Source organism: Leptinotarsa decemlineata, unplaced genomic scaffold, assembly GCF_025532065.1.
Source record: "Leptinotarsa decemlineata unplaced genomic scaffold, Ldec_3_MD MMD2_tig00026328_RagTag_RagTag, whole genome shotgun sequence".
NCBI lineage: Eukaryota > Metazoa > Arthropoda > Insecta > Coleoptera > Chrysomelidae > Leptinotarsa > Leptinotarsa decemlineata.
Window position 1 is genome coordinate 36962743 of NW_027412688.1, and position 20544 is coordinate 36983286.

General features: G+C 35.0%; 4 protein-coding genes across 5 annotated transcripts in view; 1 reads left to right on the top strand and 3 right to left on the bottom strand.

The window, feature by feature from the left end:
• Positions 1–1457: 1457 nt before the first annotated feature.
• Positions 1458–5369, bottom strand: IFT57 (Intraflagellar transport 57). Its single transcript, XM_074181955.1, has 7 exons — positions 5117–5369; positions 4820–4982; positions 4641–4759; positions 4375–4589; positions 3848–4049; positions 3612–3796; positions 1458–1754 (listed from the first exon to the last, which is right to left on the bottom strand). Exons 1-7 carry the CDS (start codon positions 5266–5268, stop codon positions 1594–1596), a joined length of 1197 nt encoding a protein of 398 aa, XP_074038056.1. The 5' UTR covers positions 5269–5369; the 3' UTR covers positions 1458–1593.
• Positions 5370–6028: 659 nt separating this feature from the next.
• The window catches only part of LOC111514736 (apoptosis-resistant E3 ubiquitin protein ligase 1), a 75433-nt gene continuing 60917 nt past the window's right edge, over positions 6029–20544 (top strand). For both annotated transcript variants that reach the window (XM_074181950.1, XM_074181952.1), the window contains exon 1: positions 6029–6335. In XM_074181950.1, the coding sequence (XP_074038051.1) occupies positions 6158–6335 (178 nt within the window). In that variant the 5' untranslated portion in view covers positions 6029–6157. The remainder of the gene's footprint in view (positions 6336–20544) is intronic.
• On the bottom strand, positions 6612–9285 carry LOC141485392 (uncharacterized). Its single transcript, XM_074181954.1, has 2 exons — positions 7384–9285; positions 6612–7009 (listed from the first exon to the last, which is right to left on the bottom strand). The coding sequence occupies exon 1, from the start codon at positions 9112–9114 to the stop codon at positions 7582–7584; it is 1533 nt and encodes a 510-aa protein (XP_074038055.1). The 5' UTR covers positions 9115–9285; the 3' UTR covers positions 6612–7009; positions 7384–7581.
• LOC141485432 (uncharacterized) lies at positions 17245–19088 on the bottom strand. Its single transcript, XM_074182143.1, has one exon. The coding sequence runs from the start codon at positions 19023–19025 to the stop codon at positions 17508–17510; it is 1518 nt and encodes a 505-aa protein (XP_074038244.1). The 5' UTR covers positions 19026–19088; the 3' UTR covers positions 17245–17507.

The window sequence follows — 20544 nt, forward strand, 5'->3', positions numbered from 1 at the left end:
AAGAAATTTTGAAAGAAGCTCGTTGAAGAGGAGAAAATTTCCGATAAAAAAGTCCCGACTCCGAAACTCTATCTCCATTATTTATAATTTTAATTTGACGTTGAAAATAGGGTTCCGCGCGGCTGTTACGGCATGCGCGCGCTGCCGCTAAAGAGAGTTTATCAAAAGAAATAATTTGTTTATAACATAACATGTCATTTAAAAAAATCTAGTATCTTCTTAACGCTTGAATGAATCGAGTCCCGTAGAAAAAAAAAGTGTTATCACCATTTTTCAAAAAGTTATCCAATTATTAACTAACAAATTTTTTCCCAATCTCCGTTGGCATAAATAATGGGATAAAAGGTATAAATAATTGGCCTATAAATTTTAAACTTCGTGGAGCCCTTTTGATATATATACTTCATACGATCCTGCGATAAAAGTTCATAAAAATTTATTAATTATGATTTTTTATAACTATTGCAAAATTAAATATTTAAAAATTGTTGATAACATTTTTTTTCAATTGATATTTAGCTATGTCTGTTTTCTCATTGAACAATGGCAGTTATTAACATAGGATATGAATTTTTTACGTAATTTTTTTATTGAATTGTTTTAAACAAATAGAGAAATTCAATATTTCAGAAAACATTTTTTTGCTATTTTGTTGTCTAGAGATAATTATGATTTAAAAAAAATGTTCTTCTTAATTTTCAATTGATTAAAATTGTTTATATAATTAGTTAAGAAATAATTTTGCTTTCATGAATCATAATTTACACTTATAAATAGTTTATTATTTATTATTTAGTTGTTTATTAGTTTAACAATTTGTTATAAACAAATATTGACCAATGTTATATTGTATTTCTGAATCAGAAAAAATTATTAAAACAGCTATATATAAAAAAGTGACATAAAAAATTTATATTTTAATAAATAAAATAAAATATGGCGCTTTTTATATATAGCTGTTTTTATAATTTTTTTTCTGCTTCAGAAAAAAATATAACGTTGGTCAATATTTGTTTATAACAAATTGTTAAACTGATAAACAACTAAATAATAAATACATTTTTTTTGACAAACTATTAAAAAGTGTAAATTATGATTTTTAAAAGCAAAATTATTTCTTTACTAATTATATAAACAATCGAAATATAAAATAAATCGATTTTAAACAATTAAAAATTGAAACTGAGAAAAAAAATTTCTTTAATCATAACTATCTCTAGACGAAAACAATTGAAAGAAAAATTATCAACAATTTTTAGATATTTCATTTTACAATAATTACAAAAAATCATAATTAAAAAATTATTAAATTTTTATGAACCTTTATCGCAGGATCATACGAAGTATATATATATCAAAAAGGCTCCAAGAAGTTTAGAATTTAAAGGCCAATTATTTATACCTTTTTATACTTCCTTGACTGAAACTTCCATCAATTCTTCGAAATAAAAAACTCATTGGAAATATACCGAAATTTTTTATTCAAAATCGATGTAAAAATAGTTCCAACCTGACTGATTTCCTACATTCAAGAGAACTTTCGCGAAATGCGACGTGTTTGACTAGAATATGAATACAATAAAAGTGACTGGTCTAAAACACCGAAATGGATTGTCCAAACTCGTTCTCGATCTGTTTCTCTTCGCTGATTTTCATCTGGAGTAGCACACACTCCAGTACACCGATTCTGACGTCCATCTCGGTTATTTCTGCCTTTACTTTGGCGACGGCTTTCTTGATATTCACCAGGGGGGCTAGAAAGATGGTTTAATTGTTTTAACAACATGTCACAGAATAAAATAGAATTTCCAGATATGGGGAATGTTCCTCCTGACGAAAATCAAGTAGTTTTCATAAAAGAGCTCTAAAACAACGCATTTTAAACTTATCATTTTAACCTTTTTCTTTAAAAAATTATTTAAATACTTAAAAAAGAGGAATGAAATAATGGATTCAACATTTGAAGGGATTCGTTTCTATTTCACCATTTGGCAACATCGGTTATAGCTAATAAAGGACAAACAAAGATGACATATTTCAGAGGAGTGCTGTTCTGTTTACTTATGTTCCGAGTTCCGAGACATTCTGTGACATATGACATTTTGTGCACGTAACCTATCTTCCTCTATATAAATAAATAACAGAACAACTATTGTTTAAGTGGCTTGTGGAGGTGGTATTGAACTATAATTTATATTTTGCCTTAGTTGATTTATAAAGATAATTTTCCCTTTTTTAAAATAGATTATCTAGTTACGTATACATTATTTCAACTTGAGGAACATTTCCATTCAATTCAAAGTCAAAATTCATAATTTAATTTTCTAAATTCCGAATTAAGAACTATTAAGAACTTTAATTTAGATTAAGATAGATAGTTACAGAGATAAATAACATTTTTTTGAGAAAAATGAAAATTCACCTTATTTTTTGAACAGACAGCGTATATCAAACACAAATTAAATAGAATTTAGTCAGTATGATAAAGCTTTTACAAAGCAAAACACGTGTTACGGTTTTGTAAAACTGCATAATGAAAATCTTACAATAGTGTTTCTGGAACAAATTTAAATAGGAATTCTGAGATGAAAATTGATATTGGGTCTCACTTAGGAATAAACTCGGATTTCTGAGATAAAAGATAAAATTCTTGGCTGTAAAAATTCCAAATTCTAATTGAGACACGAAATTTTAAATTTAAGGGATAAAACTAAAATTTTCATTTTGAAAGATTGAATTCCTAGATAAGATTCGTACCTCCTAGAAAAAAATCAGATTTTTTAGATTTAAGTTAGGATTATGAAAGTTCAAATCATTACTCTTAACATCAGAATTTCTATTTGAATATATTCAAAAAGTATGAATTCATAAACAAGAGACAATTTCAAATTTGGGGGGTTACCATTCTTAGAAAAAAAATCAGAATTAGATCAAAATTCGAGGTTTCCTCCAGATAAAAAAAACAGTTAAAAATGGTAATTTCAAGAAAAAACAAAAGACGAAGAAGCCCAGTTTTCATTCTTCCTAATCGAAAAGTAAGGATTCATAGTTTGAATACATCAAAGTCATAAGCCCGAGTTAAAAAATCGAATTTAAAACTTTTCACTTGAAATATCAGAAAAAGTACAAAAAATTACAAGCCATGAAAAAAATATCAGAAACTACCTGAAAAGCATAATTTTTCATGTAATTTTATTAAAAAGGCTACTTTTCCTATTTTTCTTGAACTGTTTAACAATGTTTTGAAAACATCATGATCAGCCTCAAGGGTTTCAATTTTTTAATATATTTTTTAAATTATCAAAAAGGCAATTTTATTACAATTGTTCTTTATTGTCCAATAATGTTCAATATTTGTAAAAATGTAAACCATCAAAACAATTTAACAGTTTCTGAGAATGTATCAAAATTTGCAAAAATTGCCATGAATATAATCTAAAACCGCAAGGTTATAAAACATTACTGGTCAATGTATCATTTATACACCAGACCCCTTTCGACACACATGTTACCAACCAATTTGGCATCATCAGGTGTTAATCTGAAGGTTTTATAAGTTGTGGTTCAATATACATCGAATTATCGAAAATTTAATATAATTCTCAACTTACTTCCATCGGTCATGGAGCTTCCTCTTTCTTCCATCTGTTGTTTGACAGTTTCCAGCCTGTCGGTCAATTTGTAAAGCTCTCTATTACGTTCCGCAACTCCACTGCTGACGTTTTTGTACGAGTCCTTCAGCTTCGAAAGCTGATCCTGCAGGCTGCGATATTGTTCCAGGACACCTTCCAACTCCCTATCACAACATTTTGAAAACCACCAGAAACTCATTACGATACTCTCTTACCTGTTGAAGTACTTCTCTCTGTTACCTATTTTGTCTAGGGTTCCAGAGATTTCCTTGTGCAGCCTCTCCAACTGAGACTTGGTGGGGCCCAGGCACTCGTCGATACTGGATTTGTAGATCTTCATCTGCTCTAGGTGGGATCTCCAGTCCCTGTTGTCGTTTTTTATGGTAACTTTGAGTTGTGGGAGGACTCTTTCTACTTCTGAAATGGTAAACGTGATTTGGTTGAAAAATCTCAAGTATGGTGGATAAAATTGCAAAAGTAACTAGGCGTAATATAGTCTGATGAAAATAAAAGGACGCAGACCAGATGCTTTTCAAACATTATCTTTCATAACAGAATACAGGAATGAGTAATTTATCATTATTGAAGGATATTAATATCAGTATAGATATATTGAATTTCCTTCAAGCTCCTTTTTACAAGAAACCTCAACAAGCAAAATAATTGATTGTACCTATAGATACGATTTCAGAAGTATAGCGGAATTTCTCAACTTTGAATTGAATGAGTGGAAAGGAATTACCTAGCTTCCAGGCTTCTTCATCAATGTTCGGTTTCAGCTCAGTCGCTTGAATCTCTCTCTTGATAGGTTTGAGATCGTCCAACCGAAAGATGTTCTCCTCATCCGAATCATCAGAATAAGCTGCCATCATCTCCTCTTCAACGCGATCAAGGTTTATTTCTGATTCGTCTTGGAAAACTTCAGTTTCTTCTTCTTTCTCCTCCGGTGGTTTGGGCCTAAAAGCTTCATCACTCGAAATTGGCACTTTCTACCTTACCTCGACTCACTTTTTCAAAAGAATATTATTATGTTTAATTGCCAAGTTGGCTAGATTATCCAGAACTTGAACCACTTGTTCTCCTACACCTTGTTTCAATTTACTCGGAGGAAAATCAACAGCCATTCCCTGTAAATGAAAGGATGAATATAGTTTTTGTGTGGCAAAAAACCTATAGCCAATAATTACATTATCTTTGACCTGTTTTAATATTTTTTCTATGGTTTCATTTGGATCGTCAAATTCCTGAGGTTGTGGAAAATTCTTTCCGCTTTTTCTGGCAAGCCATGCTGCCAATAGCGAAAAAAGGTAAAATTGTTCCCCTGGGTTTTTGATCACTACAAAATAGTACCTGAAATATGTCTTATAATAATATTTGAGCAAAATTCAATATATAAATGAAAAATACTACAGATTGCACAATTAAATAACAAAAAGAAAAAACAATACCAATTCAAACCGACCCAAATTACAACAAACTATTACTTGTGTATTGGCTTTATTTTAAGGTCCCTCAAAAATTCAGATTCATAATTAAGCAGTTTCAATTTGTCCAGCAAGTCTTCCATTTGTGCGAATGCAACAAAGGAGGACTGTTGTTCTTTTTCAGAAATGATTTTCTGTTCTCCTCGTATCATTTTTTCTTCAATAAATATATTTAACTTTGATATATCAAAATTAATTCGATTTGTTGTTGTTGTTTGATTTTGAATCTATCAATGTGACAGCTGACACTGACAATTGGAGACAAGTTTCAGATTATGGTCCAAAACCACAGAACTATATTATAGTTCTGTGTCCAAAACTAACCAAAATATACGTTCCATAACTAACCGCTACTATCATGTTCATGAACAACCAGGACCATTTCAGTTTGTGCATCAGAACAAAGTAGATCACTTCGATCGTTTCCGCGTAGCCTTTGCTGTCTGCCGTAGTAGCAGACCAGCAGGTATAAAAATCTGCAGACCATGGCCAATAAACCCGGAAACATCCGACAATTTGTTAGATACCGGCCGTGAAATCTTACACATCATGTCTAATTAGTTTTTTAGGATATATTTCCCAAGTAAAAACTTTAACGTTGAACAATAAAATATTCAACTTACTTATATTCCAAAACTCGAGAGGTGGAGTTATTTATGGCAATAATCAATGATATCCTTGAGTTTGACGTTCTAATAATGTAGATAGATGTCAAAACAGTAGACTCCCTTTGACAATCCTACCATAAGATTGATTTATTTGATTGAAATTGACTTAAGTGACTTTATTCAGTCATATCGAGGAAATCGAATCGATCTCAGTCAAGTCTATCAACTCCACCTAAATGAACCTAGTCTATGAATGTATCATCATTATTGATCTTACATAGTCTAAACAAAAAACGATAGATGGCGTAACTTTCTTCAAACCGCACCGAAATAAATAAACAATCATGGCCCACTGGCTCATGTTTGGACGTCAAATTGTTCTAAAATTAAGCTGTAATTATTCAAAAAATGTAAACTGAGTGGTTTGTGTAGCATGACGCGTTGTGCCAAAGCGTTAGCGGTAATTCTATTGGCTTTTGCGTTTTGTTATTATTCAGTTTCTTTGTTATTCCCGTTTTGGGAGGAGTGTTTTCCATCGAATTTCCACGAAATCGAAATTTGGTTGAAAGAAAATCATCTGGAACAGTATACACAACTTTTCAGAGAAAAGGGTGAGTTTTTCTTTTTGAATAATGGTAATTGTGAATGATGTTGAGGCGATTACAATAATTATTTCCCGATGATGCAAACTTCGTTGACGAAACGTATACCAAGAATAGTGTTTACGATCTGGGTGCGTGGGAAAAATTATTTATTCATTAATTTCCATAGTAATTTGCAAATAATCAAGGTGTATGTTAGACAAATAATGTAAATATCTCTGGTATGTTGTATATAGAAAATGAAAGTTAATTTTTTCTTGCGGAAGGCTCTGATGTATAAACTGCTTTGAGAAAATTTCATATTTATTTCTCTTGATAAAAAATATATAAATATGTAAGCAGTAACAGGGAAAATGACACTCGAGATTTGTGAAATGGAGAACAAAAGAGTCGAAATAAATTAAAACACAAGGTTCAAAATTTTCCTAAATTGTGAGAGAACTGGAATGAATAACATAAAATGTTCAATAATCCTGATGTAGCTGCGTTAAAGCTATTTTCTGGGTTTGACAGCCATGATCCGCAGGTTTTTATATCTGGTGTTTCATCTACGACTGATAGATTCTGCTTTTTCTTCTAGTTTGTATCTGAAACTTCTTTGCATGATCTACACATTTTTGGGCTCTTTTCTTCATTGCAATGGTTTCACAAAGGCATAATAACTCCTCCCTGATTCACAGTATCTGATTTGAAAAAACAAAACATTCTCCGTTAGTAAAAATAATTGATAGATACAAACGAATAGTTTTTACAGAAATATCCAGATTAGTAACTTTTACAACTCCTATAGTCTGAAGAATAGAAATACAGAATTTATAAAATGCAACAAAACATATTGACATCACATAAATTTATCAGATAATCAACGTTTATTATTGTATTTTATTCCTAATACAGTAGTTTTTGCAGATGTCGATGTTCTAATTCTCCAATAATACTTATGAGTGGGATGCTTTTTAGAAAGGAAAAAAAATTGATGAAAATAGTTCAGGGAAATATTAGATCAGAGTTTTTTTAAATAAAAATAGGAAGTAGGAAAGTCCATCTGCTTATTTACCTTATTTAATGTCTGTTGGGAGCAGAATTTGTTTTAGATTGGCCTTGCTTCAAGTCGTCAATCCAATAATAATGTTCGAAAATGGGAACAGATAATTTGTTCTTCCTTTCCGATTTCTTCTAATTTCCATGAAAAAGCAATTTTCAATGCCTTCACCGTTGAATCATCCATTTGCAAGTAGAAGTCAGAAAAGTTATCTCATTTCATAATGAACAATTTAATGAAAAAAAAATTAAAACATTTTTTAACCACACAGACGTTTTCAGTAGTGGCAACGCACAAATACGAACTATACTTATTAGGGAATATTAGAGCACCCCCGTTGAATTTATCACAAACTTTTGCAGATTTATGAATTTCAACTGTACATCTACAGGAATCTTCCCAAATTATCACCAACGGCACAAAACACCCTCTGAACCAAACGAACCACCTTTCTACATTAGGGAATGTGGCGGGACATTCAATTTTCACAAGGGAACCAAACTTGATACGAAACTCTGGGTGAAACTCTTCGAAATGTGGCCTTAATCTGTCAATTGTCCCTCTCATTTGGCAGTTTTTTATAGGACATGCTTGCTTTGGAATCTTTGAGCAGTACCTCTCATGATTAAGTATCTTATCATAAAAACCTTTTTTTTCGCAACGCCACGTACATGAAAATAACGAACTTCCTTCCAAACAGTCAGGACTTATTTCTTCGTAGCTGAGAAACTTCAGGTCTGGGTTCTTTTTTCTACAGTATTCTTCACATCTCCAACACACCCACTGGTACTTGTTGCTGTCTAGTTTCACATAGCTTTCTCCGGGAGTAAATGGATGCGAACAGTTATAGCAGTGGGGGAGGATTTCCAAGGGCTCTGCCCCCTCTAGGGCCCTGGTAATGCTGATGCCGTTTGTATTCACGGAGTAGTTCGGGTGATTGTCCTGGAAACGGTTGCTTAGTTTTATCTTCCGGGGGGCCAGGATGGAGTCCAGATCCAGTGGTTGTTGGGATTCCTCAGTGAAAGTGGATGGCAAGGGCACTAATGCAAGAGAGCCTGTGAGATCCAGTTGAAATTCTATGATGACTTGCTGGTGGCTGTACAGAGCTTGTTTAGATATCTGGAAGCCCACTGAAATTTCTGAACTGGCTGAATCGCAGGGTTTTCTTTCTGTTACTATTTCCTTGAGCAAGTTGTCATATCGAACTGCAAACTGCTGTGTGACTGTTTCTGCCCTGTTTTGATCCCCAAGTAACACCGTTCTCAAGTAAAATGACTCTGAGGAATTGTTTCTGCACTCAACGAAGAACAAATTATCCTCAATTCCGTGCAGATATGTTTCAGTTTGATGTAAACCGTCAAGATTTAGCTCGAAGCAGCTTTTTTGCAAAAAGCGCTTATCGTGGTTATCCTGGAAGTGTTTAATCATTAAAAACGTAGGAACGTTCACAGTTTCCGGACACTCGGGACACAGATACGCCCTGCTTTCGCAATTTTCTTCGTGATCCCTTACTTCGTGGTAGCCCAAAAGATTGTTGCATCCATCGAACCTGTTGAAGCACTTGAAAACGCCTAGCTGGGCAATTTGGCTGTAAATGGATATGGTACCCCCGTCGTTTGTGCTCTGCGGACACCTACCGCATTTCATTTTCTTATCTGGATACACTTTCACCGGTCCTACAGTTAGGAATTTGTGGCAGAAGTCACAGGTTAGGTTTTCCTGTATGTTGATCGGTACGAGAAACATTCTGCGCGGACTTTACTGAAACGAAAGCTTGTCATACTGAAAAAAACTTGACTGAAAATATTTCAGTCGGGGAAAGGGGAATTCCCCTTTTAAATTACACATCCCGTATTTGAGTCGGATTTTCCGAGGTTAGTCAGTCACTTGTCGACTTGTAGGTACTTAGTGGGGTTTCATTTTTTTAGGTGGATAATGTGGATATGTCTAATATTCCAGTACCGTGAGATTGTGATTAACGAATCACTATGTTCACAAAGAGTAGAATATCTTTAATCTAAACAGTTGTCAATAGAAAAGAGCAATGCTAGATCATGGCCATAAAATATACTCCTCCTTTCCATTTAAAACAGATTATTCACTTTCTTCAGTAGTTTCCTGTCAGAGAGATGAAACTTAGTTTTTCCAACTTTTCTTATGCAAACGTAATGGAAAATTCCACTTTAAATCCATGTTGAGAAGGTGTTATCTAGTGTCCGACTGAAAGTTCGGTTTCGGTCGAGTTTCGGCAAAAAAACGGCTTTCGGTTTAGTTTCGGTTTCGGCGGCAAACCTGTCGAAACTACGACCGAAACCGAAACTGCATTCGGGAGTTCTCGCGCTGTGATCGGTCATATTCGGCGCGTTAAATATCATACAAGCGACGAAGATATTTTGCCGTGTCCACGTGCCTAATCATGTCGTGACTTACTTTGTGATTTACTTTGTTTATTACAGAAACAATAGGTACTTACTATTGTGATACTAGGTAACAACTTTAATAAGTAATTTTATGTTCAATATTTTTCAAGAACCATCAGTAATATTCAAATAAATAGCTCACCTATTTTAAGTATTTTCAAGGTGCAATTAATATTTTTTCTTAAATAAGGGCTTGTTGTGTTGATTATGAATAAATAAAAATGTCGAAGACTCCAAACGTTGTAATTGAAATATAAAACAATAAAGACTTACTGATTATAATAACGTTTTCTTTATTTTTTCCCCAAAACATAATCCTTCTGAAGGAAGTTTCGGTTTCGGCCGAAACTGAGACCGTTGCCGAAATTCGGTTTCGGTCGCAACACTAGTGTTATCAAGTTAAATTCATTAAGGTAGTTGTTGAATCGTCCTTCGATTTTCAATTGCTTCAAAGAGTAATTATTCATGTCAAGAGTATATTTCTTTTTTGTAATAGGAAATAATGCATCAATAAATAAAAAAAAATAAATATTAAAATTTTATAACCATTGATGATACATTTCTAAAATGCTATGTCATACTTGTTTTCAACACATTTATTTTTTTAATATTAACATGAAACGGCTCAAATATTTTTTAAATTTTGGAATCGGACAAAATAAAATATGATATGAGAAAACAAAGTAGAACAAAAGGTATTAACAAATAGGAAATTACATAGATAAGTAGAAATACAGATCTGAATTTTACAATTCTGGGTAATCTTATTAAAAAATCTGTTTTAAAATATGTTTATTAAATTGGGATTATTCAAAATCTACAGTGAAGAACTTAGGAATTAGTAATGAATAATATGTTCAGAAATGAAATAACAGTTTTTCGATATTGATGGAAAAATCGAGGGGTTACGAAAGCCGTCAGATCAAAAATTCGAGTGTCAATAAACTCCAAAGAGTAGAAGAAAGTAAAAGAAACACTCGTTTCGAATTACACTAATGAAAATGTTGTTATTGGGCATATCACGCCAATAAAAACGTTTCTCCCAACGCATTAAGTATATATTTATACATGTCAAAGCTACAACTAGGAAAGGTACGAAGAAAATTATAACCTATAAAATATTTGAAACTGTAACCTATCATACCGATTTTTCATTTCCAATTCTAACTTTATTGTGAAGAAGAGCAAACAGTTGTTCGAAACGTCGATACAGACTCACATAATTCAATTTTACCTGTCTAAAACCCAAAATATTCAATAATTATCTAAAATCTTGACTCCGGCAAAACTCTTCCATTCTTTCATCGGCGAATTTAGTCCCAGGCCTTGCTTCGCTAGAAAAATTTCCAGATTATCTAAATCCAGGTGTACCGTCACCGACACGTCCATTTTCCTCTGGAACAGGGGATCGTCTATTCTGAACCCCTGGAACTCCAATGCTTTAGTCGTTGAGGCGCGATTAACCATCTCCGATGTTGTCTCTGTTGTCTCTAAGAAGTTGTTATTGCTGAGCGTAAACTTCTGTGTCATATATTTCAATCCGCATCTCCTCGTCACTTTCCCCAGGAAAAAAGTGTTCAGGGTGAAATTGTCCTGCTCCTGCTTATTGTACTCCACGAAGAATAAGTTGTCCTTCACTTTGCGGATGTAAACTTTGAACGCCTCATGCGTCGTGTCGATCTTGAACGTGCTGGTAGTAATGAGGAGTAGATCTGGATGCTCTTTCTCGTAGTGCTGGATCATCATGTACGTGGGTAGATTACACGTCGAGGGGCATTCGGGGCAATCGTACGAATAGCTTTCACAGGTCAGTTCATGCTGGGCCACCTCCGTGAAGGTCATCAGTCTTCTGCAGCCGTCGAACCTGTTGATGCATTTAAAGAGGCCCTGTTCGGCGAAGAGGCCCTTCTCGCAGAATACCCAGTCCGTATCCCCTTGGTAACATCTCCCGCATCTCCTCTTTTCGTCTGGATAGATCCGTATCGGATCCACAGTCAGGAACTTTGAGCAAAAGTCGCAGATGGATGATTCCAGAAACTCGTCAGGGATCAGTAACATTTTGGGTAGGGTACTGTGGTCGAAGTAGGCGATCGGGCGACTGATAAGGACGTGAAAGAAACGATCGTCGATAAAGAGTGAGTTTTTTTCATGCGAAACCTGGCAAAGCAGAGGCGGCGTATGGGGGTTCACCCGTATTTTTGTCCGATATTGGAGTCAAATGTTCAAAATACCAATGAACACATGGGAAACAATATCGGAAAGACGAGATAACTGAATGATACTTTTTGCCACCTTTCAGACTGTCTGCAAAATTTGGTCCACTTGATATGCTATTCAAACACCGCGATATCTACGCTTCAAAGAGGAACAAACGATTTATTGAACTGAATGTTCAGAGACATGGATCGAGAAGGCGATGGTTTTTCGGTTGAAGGGTTACCGTTCATTTGTTTCGCATTTTTACTTTCAGGCGTCTTTGTCTTTCAGAAAACCAACACGCGGTTTCACCAAGAACCAAAGTACAGAAACAGCACTTTATGAGTTCAATGAGCATGTGGTTGATGGTAAATTTCATATTTGCTGATTGTTCATAGACTTCTCCAGAGCTTTCGATTGCGTAAATCATGACCTGCTATTAGGGAAATTGGAAAGATATGGTGTAAGAGGAGTTGCCCTAGATTTAATGAAATCCTACCTGGAAAATAGAGGGCAACGTGTCAGTGTTGGAAACACTCTCAGTCAGTTGGCAACCATTAGGCGGGGTGTCCCACAGGGATCAATCCTTGGACCTATACTATTTTTGATATATGCAAATGACCTGATGAAATATTTTCAAGGATTGTCAACTATTCACACAGTAGCGTATGCAGATGACACAAATTTCGTAGTGAAGGAAATTGATGTAACAACCCTACAGGAAAGCACCCAGGATGTACATAAACAAGTGAACATATGGGCAGAAAAAAATCACTTAACACTCAATACATCTTAAACTGTGATGATGAAGTTCACAATCAGTAACTGGCCCGAACATTCTGTTATCCATGAAAATGGGGATCTGCCAATTAAATATTGTACTTCTACAAAAATGTTAGGCGTCACCTTGGACTAAAAACTCACATGGACTCCTCATATTGATACCTTATGTATTAAATTGAAAAAAAAACTGCTATGCTCTGAGTTTCATGGCTAATTTTTGTAGTAAAGAGATTTTACTGAGCTTTTCAACTCTTCCTTTCCAACCAAAAAAATAAAAAAGAATCCAATGAAAAACAAAAAGTGGATGTTGAATGAAGAAATCAGAAAGATGAAAGAAAAAGTAAGCACCTTGCAAGTAATGGCTATTGGTAATGAACAATTCAAAAATATATACAATGAATACAGGGAATCATACAGACTACTTTGGAATCAATCAAAAAGTGACTATTTCAAAAATATGATTGAAGAAAGTGACAACAAATCAAGAACCACCTGGAATGTGATAAACACCCTCAACAACAAGGCAGGAAATAGCAAGATTGTTTTACCTAGTACTCATGGGAACGGAATGAATCTAGCGAATGATTTAAATGTCCATTTTGTAAACTCTGTACCAGCTATCGGGAGTTTTCAACAGGGAAAATCCTACCCCTAGCAAAAGAAACCACAACTCGATATTTCTTTATCCAGTGAGTGAAGAAGAAATAATCCAATCCAGCTATAAACTCAAAAATAAAATCCAGATCAAATGAAACTGGCCGTAGTCATCCCCATATATAATAAATATAGTTAAAAAAACTAAAAAACACGTAAAATTCCTCTCAAACAACATAATAAAGTTTGAGCATTGGTTTGAGATCTTAAATTCTATAGTAATAATGAGATGTAGTAAGTCTCCAACAGAGGGCGGACAGTTGTAAAATTTGTTTCGAAGTAAACAGAAAATTTGCAGTAATAATTTCAAAAAACCATTCAGTCTTGATGTTTTGATTTGAAATTTCATTCAAAATATTAATGGACTGAAATATTTTTTTTCAGTGAATAATTTTTTTTAAAATCAATCTTTTGATTTGATATGTATGTCAAGCACCTTAATTCTAATTTTTCGATTTTTTGAAATATTTGAGTAACTGAATTTTTTAGGTGTAAAATTTACTATAAGGTTTTCATTGTTGAAATCCATATTCTGGTTTGCTTTCAAATAATCGAATTAGATTTTAAAATGTATCTTTCGTTTCGTTCAAAACTTTTTTCTGTACTGAATCACGGGTAATTGAAAATATTTAACTATTTCATCTGTAGTACAAAATATCGCTAACACTTATAAATCTTAAAATATGTTTTTTATTTTGATTTTCTTTTGAACAACCTATCAAGGAGGTTACGAGCGCCATCTGCCTGCAAATAGCTCAAGCGAAGTTGATTCTAACTGTTATTTTCTATCCATTCACTTTAATATTATAATGCTTTATAGTTTTTATATTCTCATACTTACATTTATGTGTTGCATGAGAATATTCATTATTATTATTATTATCCACCGTAGTGTGCGCTGGTCAGGCCCTATCCCCCGAAGCCCCGATACATTCGGGAGGGCGCGCCAGCATAATCAACCAATGACCACTCCCCACACCGTGGGGTAAGTGATCATTGGGTCCGAGAATCATGTGCCCTGAGCAAACGCAGTGAGCCAAGAATGACAGCCTTCTGCATCTGTGCGGCTAAGATTTCTGCCTTAGTGCGGCAAGCCGGTATGATTTTGAGATTCGAGAGTAGAGAAGACATCATTCCACCAAGGACTCCAATAATCAGAACGACCATCTTGACAGAGTGATCTGGATAGAGTCTGCGGAGTTCGAAGAGAAAATCTCGATATTTTATCCGTTTTTCCTCCTCTTTTCTGACGATATTCGTCTCGCCAGGAGCTGAAAACTCCACGACAAATATCGTTTTGGTCTGGTGGTCGAGAAGGACTACATCAGGCTTATTAGCTTTATGAGCCTGAGGGTGGGGAACGAATAGTTCCAATAAATTCGGCACTTCTCGTTCCCCACAACGGATTCAATATCCCCCGGAGCGTAGGGCAACACCGGTGTCTCGTCAATACCGTAAGAGTGCCGTAGATGGTAATATAGCACTCTTAGGGCCGCGTTATGTCGATGGATATAGGCCGAGACCGCATATGCTGGACATGCTGATAGCAAGTGCATTAGGGTCTCGGGCGCCTCGCGGCAGGCCCTGCACCTTGTGTCAGGAACCTCTATACCCATCACGCGACTGCGGTAGACTAAGGTGTTGAAGACACCATCTTGGCAAGCCATGATGAACCCCTCAGTTTCCGACTTCAGCCCACTCGACCTGAGAAAAGCGAACGTCAGGCGCTTTGATAAGCCAAGGTCTTCAATGTTATTGAAGAAGACCCCATGCATCGGCTTCGGCTATTATTATTATTATTATTATTATTATTATTATTATTTATTTCAATATGTAGCATATATATATTATCACTTTCTGACTACTTTTTCACCCCAAAATACTGAAATCACCAAATGTTCAAATATTACTTTCAATTTGTATAACTTATATTTAAAATAATAACACTTTGACAATAATATTTTTTCTTCGACAATATCTTTCAAGTTGTGTATCTTATATTTCTTAGAATAGTAACACTTTGTCAATGAGATTTCATCTTCAACAATAAAGACCATTTTGATTTGATTTGATTGCAATAATTGATAGTTACGTACAGCGCCATCTGTTCGTAAATAGATTAAGCAATAATTGATAGTTACGTACAGCGCCATCTACCCGCGAATAGATCAAGAAATATCAATTAGGTTACGAACAGCGCCATCTGCCCGCGAATAGTTCAAGCAATAATGCCGATAATTCTGTCAATACAGATCCCAATCTTGAGAGTTACATACAAACAATCATACATACAAGTGAAGCTAATATAAAGCGTGTAAAAAAGTTGAACAAAATGACATGAATAATTACAGACCAATAAGTTTGTTAACAGCTTTCTCCAAGTTATTATATCAATGAGAATTATGAATTTTTTTGTGGCACATGGTTTGTTCAATGATTTCCAACATGGTTTTCTCAAAGGAGAAGTACCGAAACAGCCTTGTGCAAGTTTGTGGATGAAATTCAATATTTGATTGAACAAAACTCTTGTGCCTGTGGCGTCTTCCTGGACCTCAGTAAAGCGTTCGACTGGGTTGATCATTCCATTTTACTTCGAAAGCTTTTCTATTACGGAATAAGAGGAAATGCCTTGGATCTCTTGAAATCGTATTTGAGTAACAGGAAGCAAAAAGTACATATTAGGCAACGAAATAATGATTTTTTCTTAGACTTCACTGAAATAGAAAAAGGCGTACCACAGGGAAGAGTACTTGGACCTTTACTATTTATTATATACATAAATGAGTTTTCTGAAATTTACAAAAAATCAAGTACTAAAGTTGTGAGCTATGCTCACAACTTTAGTGCTATTTCAAATAGCATTTCTATAGCATCCACATATTTCATTACCAACAAGTCGTTGTTAAACACATCTAAAACAGACTGCATTTTGTTTAAAACTGTTCACATGAATATTTCAATTCCGGAGTATTTTCAGCTCAGTAGTGAAAGTCTAGATATTGTCTAGATACTGTTAGGAATTTATAGAGATGATAAACTGACTATCTTGCAAAAAACTAGCAAATAAGTGATATGCAACTTGAAAATCGATGCACTGAAAACGGCTCATTATGGGACTGTTTATCCTCTGCTAAAATATGGATTCATATTGTTCCTAAACATAGATTGAAAAACACAGAGCATGAGCCGCATTACGCATCAATTAAATTCTACAACCATTTACCTTGATACACCGAAATATATATATGTTTACTTATTTGTTCCTGTCATTTTCATATACTTATTGTATTTACCTATGCCACGTGCTTTTATTTATATTAATATTGAGTGATATTTGTATTGTTAATGTAATCAATTTTATGGCTTGAGTTTTATCAATCGTTTAAATTGAAAGCTTTTATAAATCTATCTATTTATCTATCTATCTATCTAGGTATATGTTCAAATCCTTCAACAATATTGCAAGTCTTGAAAAGGTTTGCAAAGATAAAAATGTAAATGATAAGTTCAAAGGTTGTTTAAAATATTAGGTTGATATTGAAAAAAAATGAGAGCGGAAAGGATTGAAATAATGGAAAAATATAAAAGTTAAGAAGTGCATGTGCATCAGATAAATTTTCAATGATTCTTCATTGAACGCAGTTCAGCGGTTTATGATTTGTTGATATAGTCATCGATGACAATTTTTGTCAATTTTCATTTTTCTCGATATCGTTGAAAATCGTTAAAAACTTAATTATTATGAATTATTGATGTTTTAAAATAAAAAACCCTAACTCTTCAATTGGATTAAAAAAAAAGAAAATAAATTGTCACATTCAAATCGGGAATAAAATATTTTATTAATATTTTAACACTTTGTAGAAGTGACAAATACAATCAGAACAATACCTTATTCAGGCAGATGTCATAAGCACATTCACAACATTTTCCAATTTGTACAAATATTCACAGTTCTCGATATCATCAATAAAAATTGGAACCTTCAATCAAATGTGAGTTCTGGAACTCACGTATACACACAACAAGGATAAAAATAAGAGCCCCTCAGATGACACCAAGGGTTGTCGGAACGCAACACTTAGCCTAGTCATTGCTGAAGAAACTCCAAATTTGAACACTCGTTCCCGCCTTTATCATAACAGGTTTGCTGACCGTCACCATACTGACAGTACAGCTCTCAAGCTCGAGCACTATCAACTCCGAGTTAGGCTGGCCGAAGTTTTCCAGAGTTCTCCTCCGAACAATCGATATCACGAAGAAATCTTCCCCGTAAGGCGCGACCTTTATAGATATGAATCCATAGTAACCCCACATGTGGCAGATTCCACAGTCTTCCTCACCGTCGAACCCAATCGAGCACCTCCTTATAATCAACCGTTCGTCGAAGTGCCCCTGCGTGAAATGCTTCTCCACCTCAATAAGGGATCCTACGAAGTAGCACTCCATCGAGGGACATCTTTGCGGTTTCTGGTGGGGGCAGACAAGCTCGTGCTCTTCGAGGACGCCTTCCACAATGTACGCCTCACACCCGCGTCCCTTCCACACGCACGAGTACGCAAAGTTGGCCATCTTGAGCTCGGGAAACACTTCTGCTGAACTAGCCAGGTCAGAGTCTGGCGCTTCGTGAGTGAAGTGCACCCTACACCCATCACAGATGATGTGGAAAGTCAGAGGGTCTGTCTCGATGAAATACGCGCTTCCTACTCTCACTGTTGTCAAGCACGTAAAGCAGAACATGATGTACTCAGTGGAGCCCAACTTTATTTTCTTCGCTGGCGAATTTAAGGGTTTTCGCCAGTCCTCCATCACCAAGGAGGTTCTGTCTGGGCCCACTGAAAGCCTGGAGCTATTGGCGTCGTACAGACAGAGGGTTCTGGGTAAGCAGACCTCTGTTAGGGGCGTTTCCAGGAGTTGTGTGGCGAAATACGTCTCGATGACTCCCAAGTCTATCCGGATCTGGACGAAGGCGTACTGGGGCGAGCCTAAAGGAGCCCGAAACTTACAGGTGGTGGCGTTTGGTTTCCCGTAATCCGTACACTTCATTGGAATGGTTTCCATTTTACAGACGTCATCTCCGAAGTACACGGTGAATCGGCAAGTCACTTTCTCGGCATTCCTCCCCAAGTAGATCGTATCTAGCTCCAGGATTTCTGCTGACATGTTGTTGTACTCGACGAAGAACAAGTTGTCTTTCACCCTGTGTAGGAAGATCCTGCGGTCAGGTTGATTCATCGCCACTCTGATGGAGGACTTTTTCAGCAGGTTGCTCTCGTGGTGCTCTTGGAAGTGTTTTATCATCATGTACGTGGGGATGGTCTTGGGGCTTTTGCACAGAGGGCAGAGGTGGGCTTGGCTGAGGCAGCGTTTTTCGTGGTTGACTACGTCAACGATCTTCAACAACTTCCTGCAACCGTCGAATCGGTTTACGCACTTGAAGGCGCCGGTCACTGGAGGTATTATATTTCCGTCGTCGTCTGCTTTGGAGCATCTGCCGCATTTTGTTTTTTTGTTTCGGTATATTTTCACCGGGGCCACAGTCAGGAACTTGTGGCAAACATCGCAGGTTTGGCGTTCCAGGTGTTCGTCGGGAACTATTTTCATTATGTCGGATTCGTGGACTGGGATTCGAACATGGTAAACAACTGGCGTATTTGAGAGCTCTGATCGAACTGGAGATTTTACTGGCTTGGCAAAAAACGCTACAAAAACGGTTACAATGTACAGGGTTGTGAGTGCGAGTTATGGTATTATTTTCAAGAAAGGATTTTCTTGGGGAAATGTTTGAGGAATCTCACCATCTAGTAGTCTGGTTCACATGTACTCGAATTAGCTCTTTTTGGTGACGTTTTTCAGTCCTGTCCAAAAATTACGACCAAGGTGTCATTCGATTCGTATTTTTGCCTAGGAAGTTTAAGGAAAGGTCCGAAAACGCGCCGATAAAAATTACAAAAGTTATAAACAATTAAGTGAAAAAAAATGGGGGGCTTTAGTTTTTTCTTAATATCTCGGAAAATTTTAAAAATTTTGGAAATTTGAAAAAAGATTTGAAAAGATCAATGAATTTCCGTAAAAAAAGTCCCGACTCACAAAACTGTATCTCGATTATTTATAATTTTTACACAGCCCTGAAATCTGACATAAAAACAACAAAAATTATTTAAACATATCAAATGTAAATATTAAGGAATGAAAAAATTCATGTAATGTTGGGATACATCAATAAACAATAATCCGCCGCAAACCGGTTTTTCGCGGTTTGCGGCCAAAATAATTATTTTAGAGAAAAAAGTTGAATAGAAAAGTTGTGAATAATAAAAAAATCTATAACTTTTGTATCTATACTTTTTTCACATAACCTCAAAATTTTCTAGTAAAACGCAAAAACCACTTTTTTCGTTTTTTACTTTTCATTTCACGAAAACAAAGCGTATCACTATGAAAATTCGAGCAATTGTACTATTTCTCATCACAAATGAGTATAATTTTTTTTTTTGCGATAAGTTAATTAGTTTCTGAGAAATTCGCGTTTTTCGAAAAAAAAAGCATTTTTTCAAGTTAGTCAAAAAGGTTTTTTTTTGGCCTAGACAACTTTTACATGGCTCATTTTTTTCGTAATTACATCAGCTTTCACATGAAAAAATTGAAATATACTACTTTAAGCAAAAAAAATCGTTTAAAATGCAAAAACTGAAAAATTGTGCTTTTTTTCGTGATTTGTTTCATATTATGTAATTAAACGGTTTTTAAACTAAAATACAGTTGAAAATTTTTTATTATAGAATATTTAGGATGCTTTGAATTGATTATCAAGGTTTTATAGTGGCAAATTGAACAAATAAAGCTTCAAACAAAATGTTTATTTAACAAAGATGCAAGTAACCATACATTATACATAAGATAATGAAATAAAACATTGTTTTAATTTAATTAATTATCGCTCTTTTACTTTGCGGCCCTGGTTGTTGATCTTGTTGTTGTTCTTCTTCTTCTTCTTCTTCTCCTTCGTCTTGTACATTTTTATCGGATTCTTCTTGAAGATCAAGTTGCTCAGCAAAAACATCATCCGTGTCGTCAATTTGGGTACTTTTCATCTCGATATTAGAACACTCATTCGAATCGC

Excerpts from the sequence above, each read along its gene's own strand:
- LOC141485392 (XM_074181954.1), bottom strand. The coding sequence starts at position 9,114 with ATGTTTCTCGTACCGATCAACATACAGGAAAACCTAACCTGTGACTTC.
- LOC141485432 (XM_074182143.1), bottom strand. The coding sequence starts at position 19,025 with ATGAAAATAGTTCCCGACGAACACCTGGAACGCCAAACCTGCGATGTT.
- IFT57 (XM_074181955.1), bottom strand. The coding sequence starts at position 5,268 with ATGATACGAGGAGAACAGAAAATCATTTCTGAAAAAGAACAACAGTCC. Across the intron at positions 4,983-5,116 it reads AAAATAAAGCCAATACACAA|GTACTATTTTGTAGTGATCA; the intron begins GTAATAGTTTGT and ends GACATATTTCAG. Across the intron at positions 4,050-4,374 it reads TGAAGAAGCCTGGAAGCTAG|AAGTAGAAAGAGTCCTCCCA; the intron begins GTAATTCCTTTC and ends TTACCATTTCAG.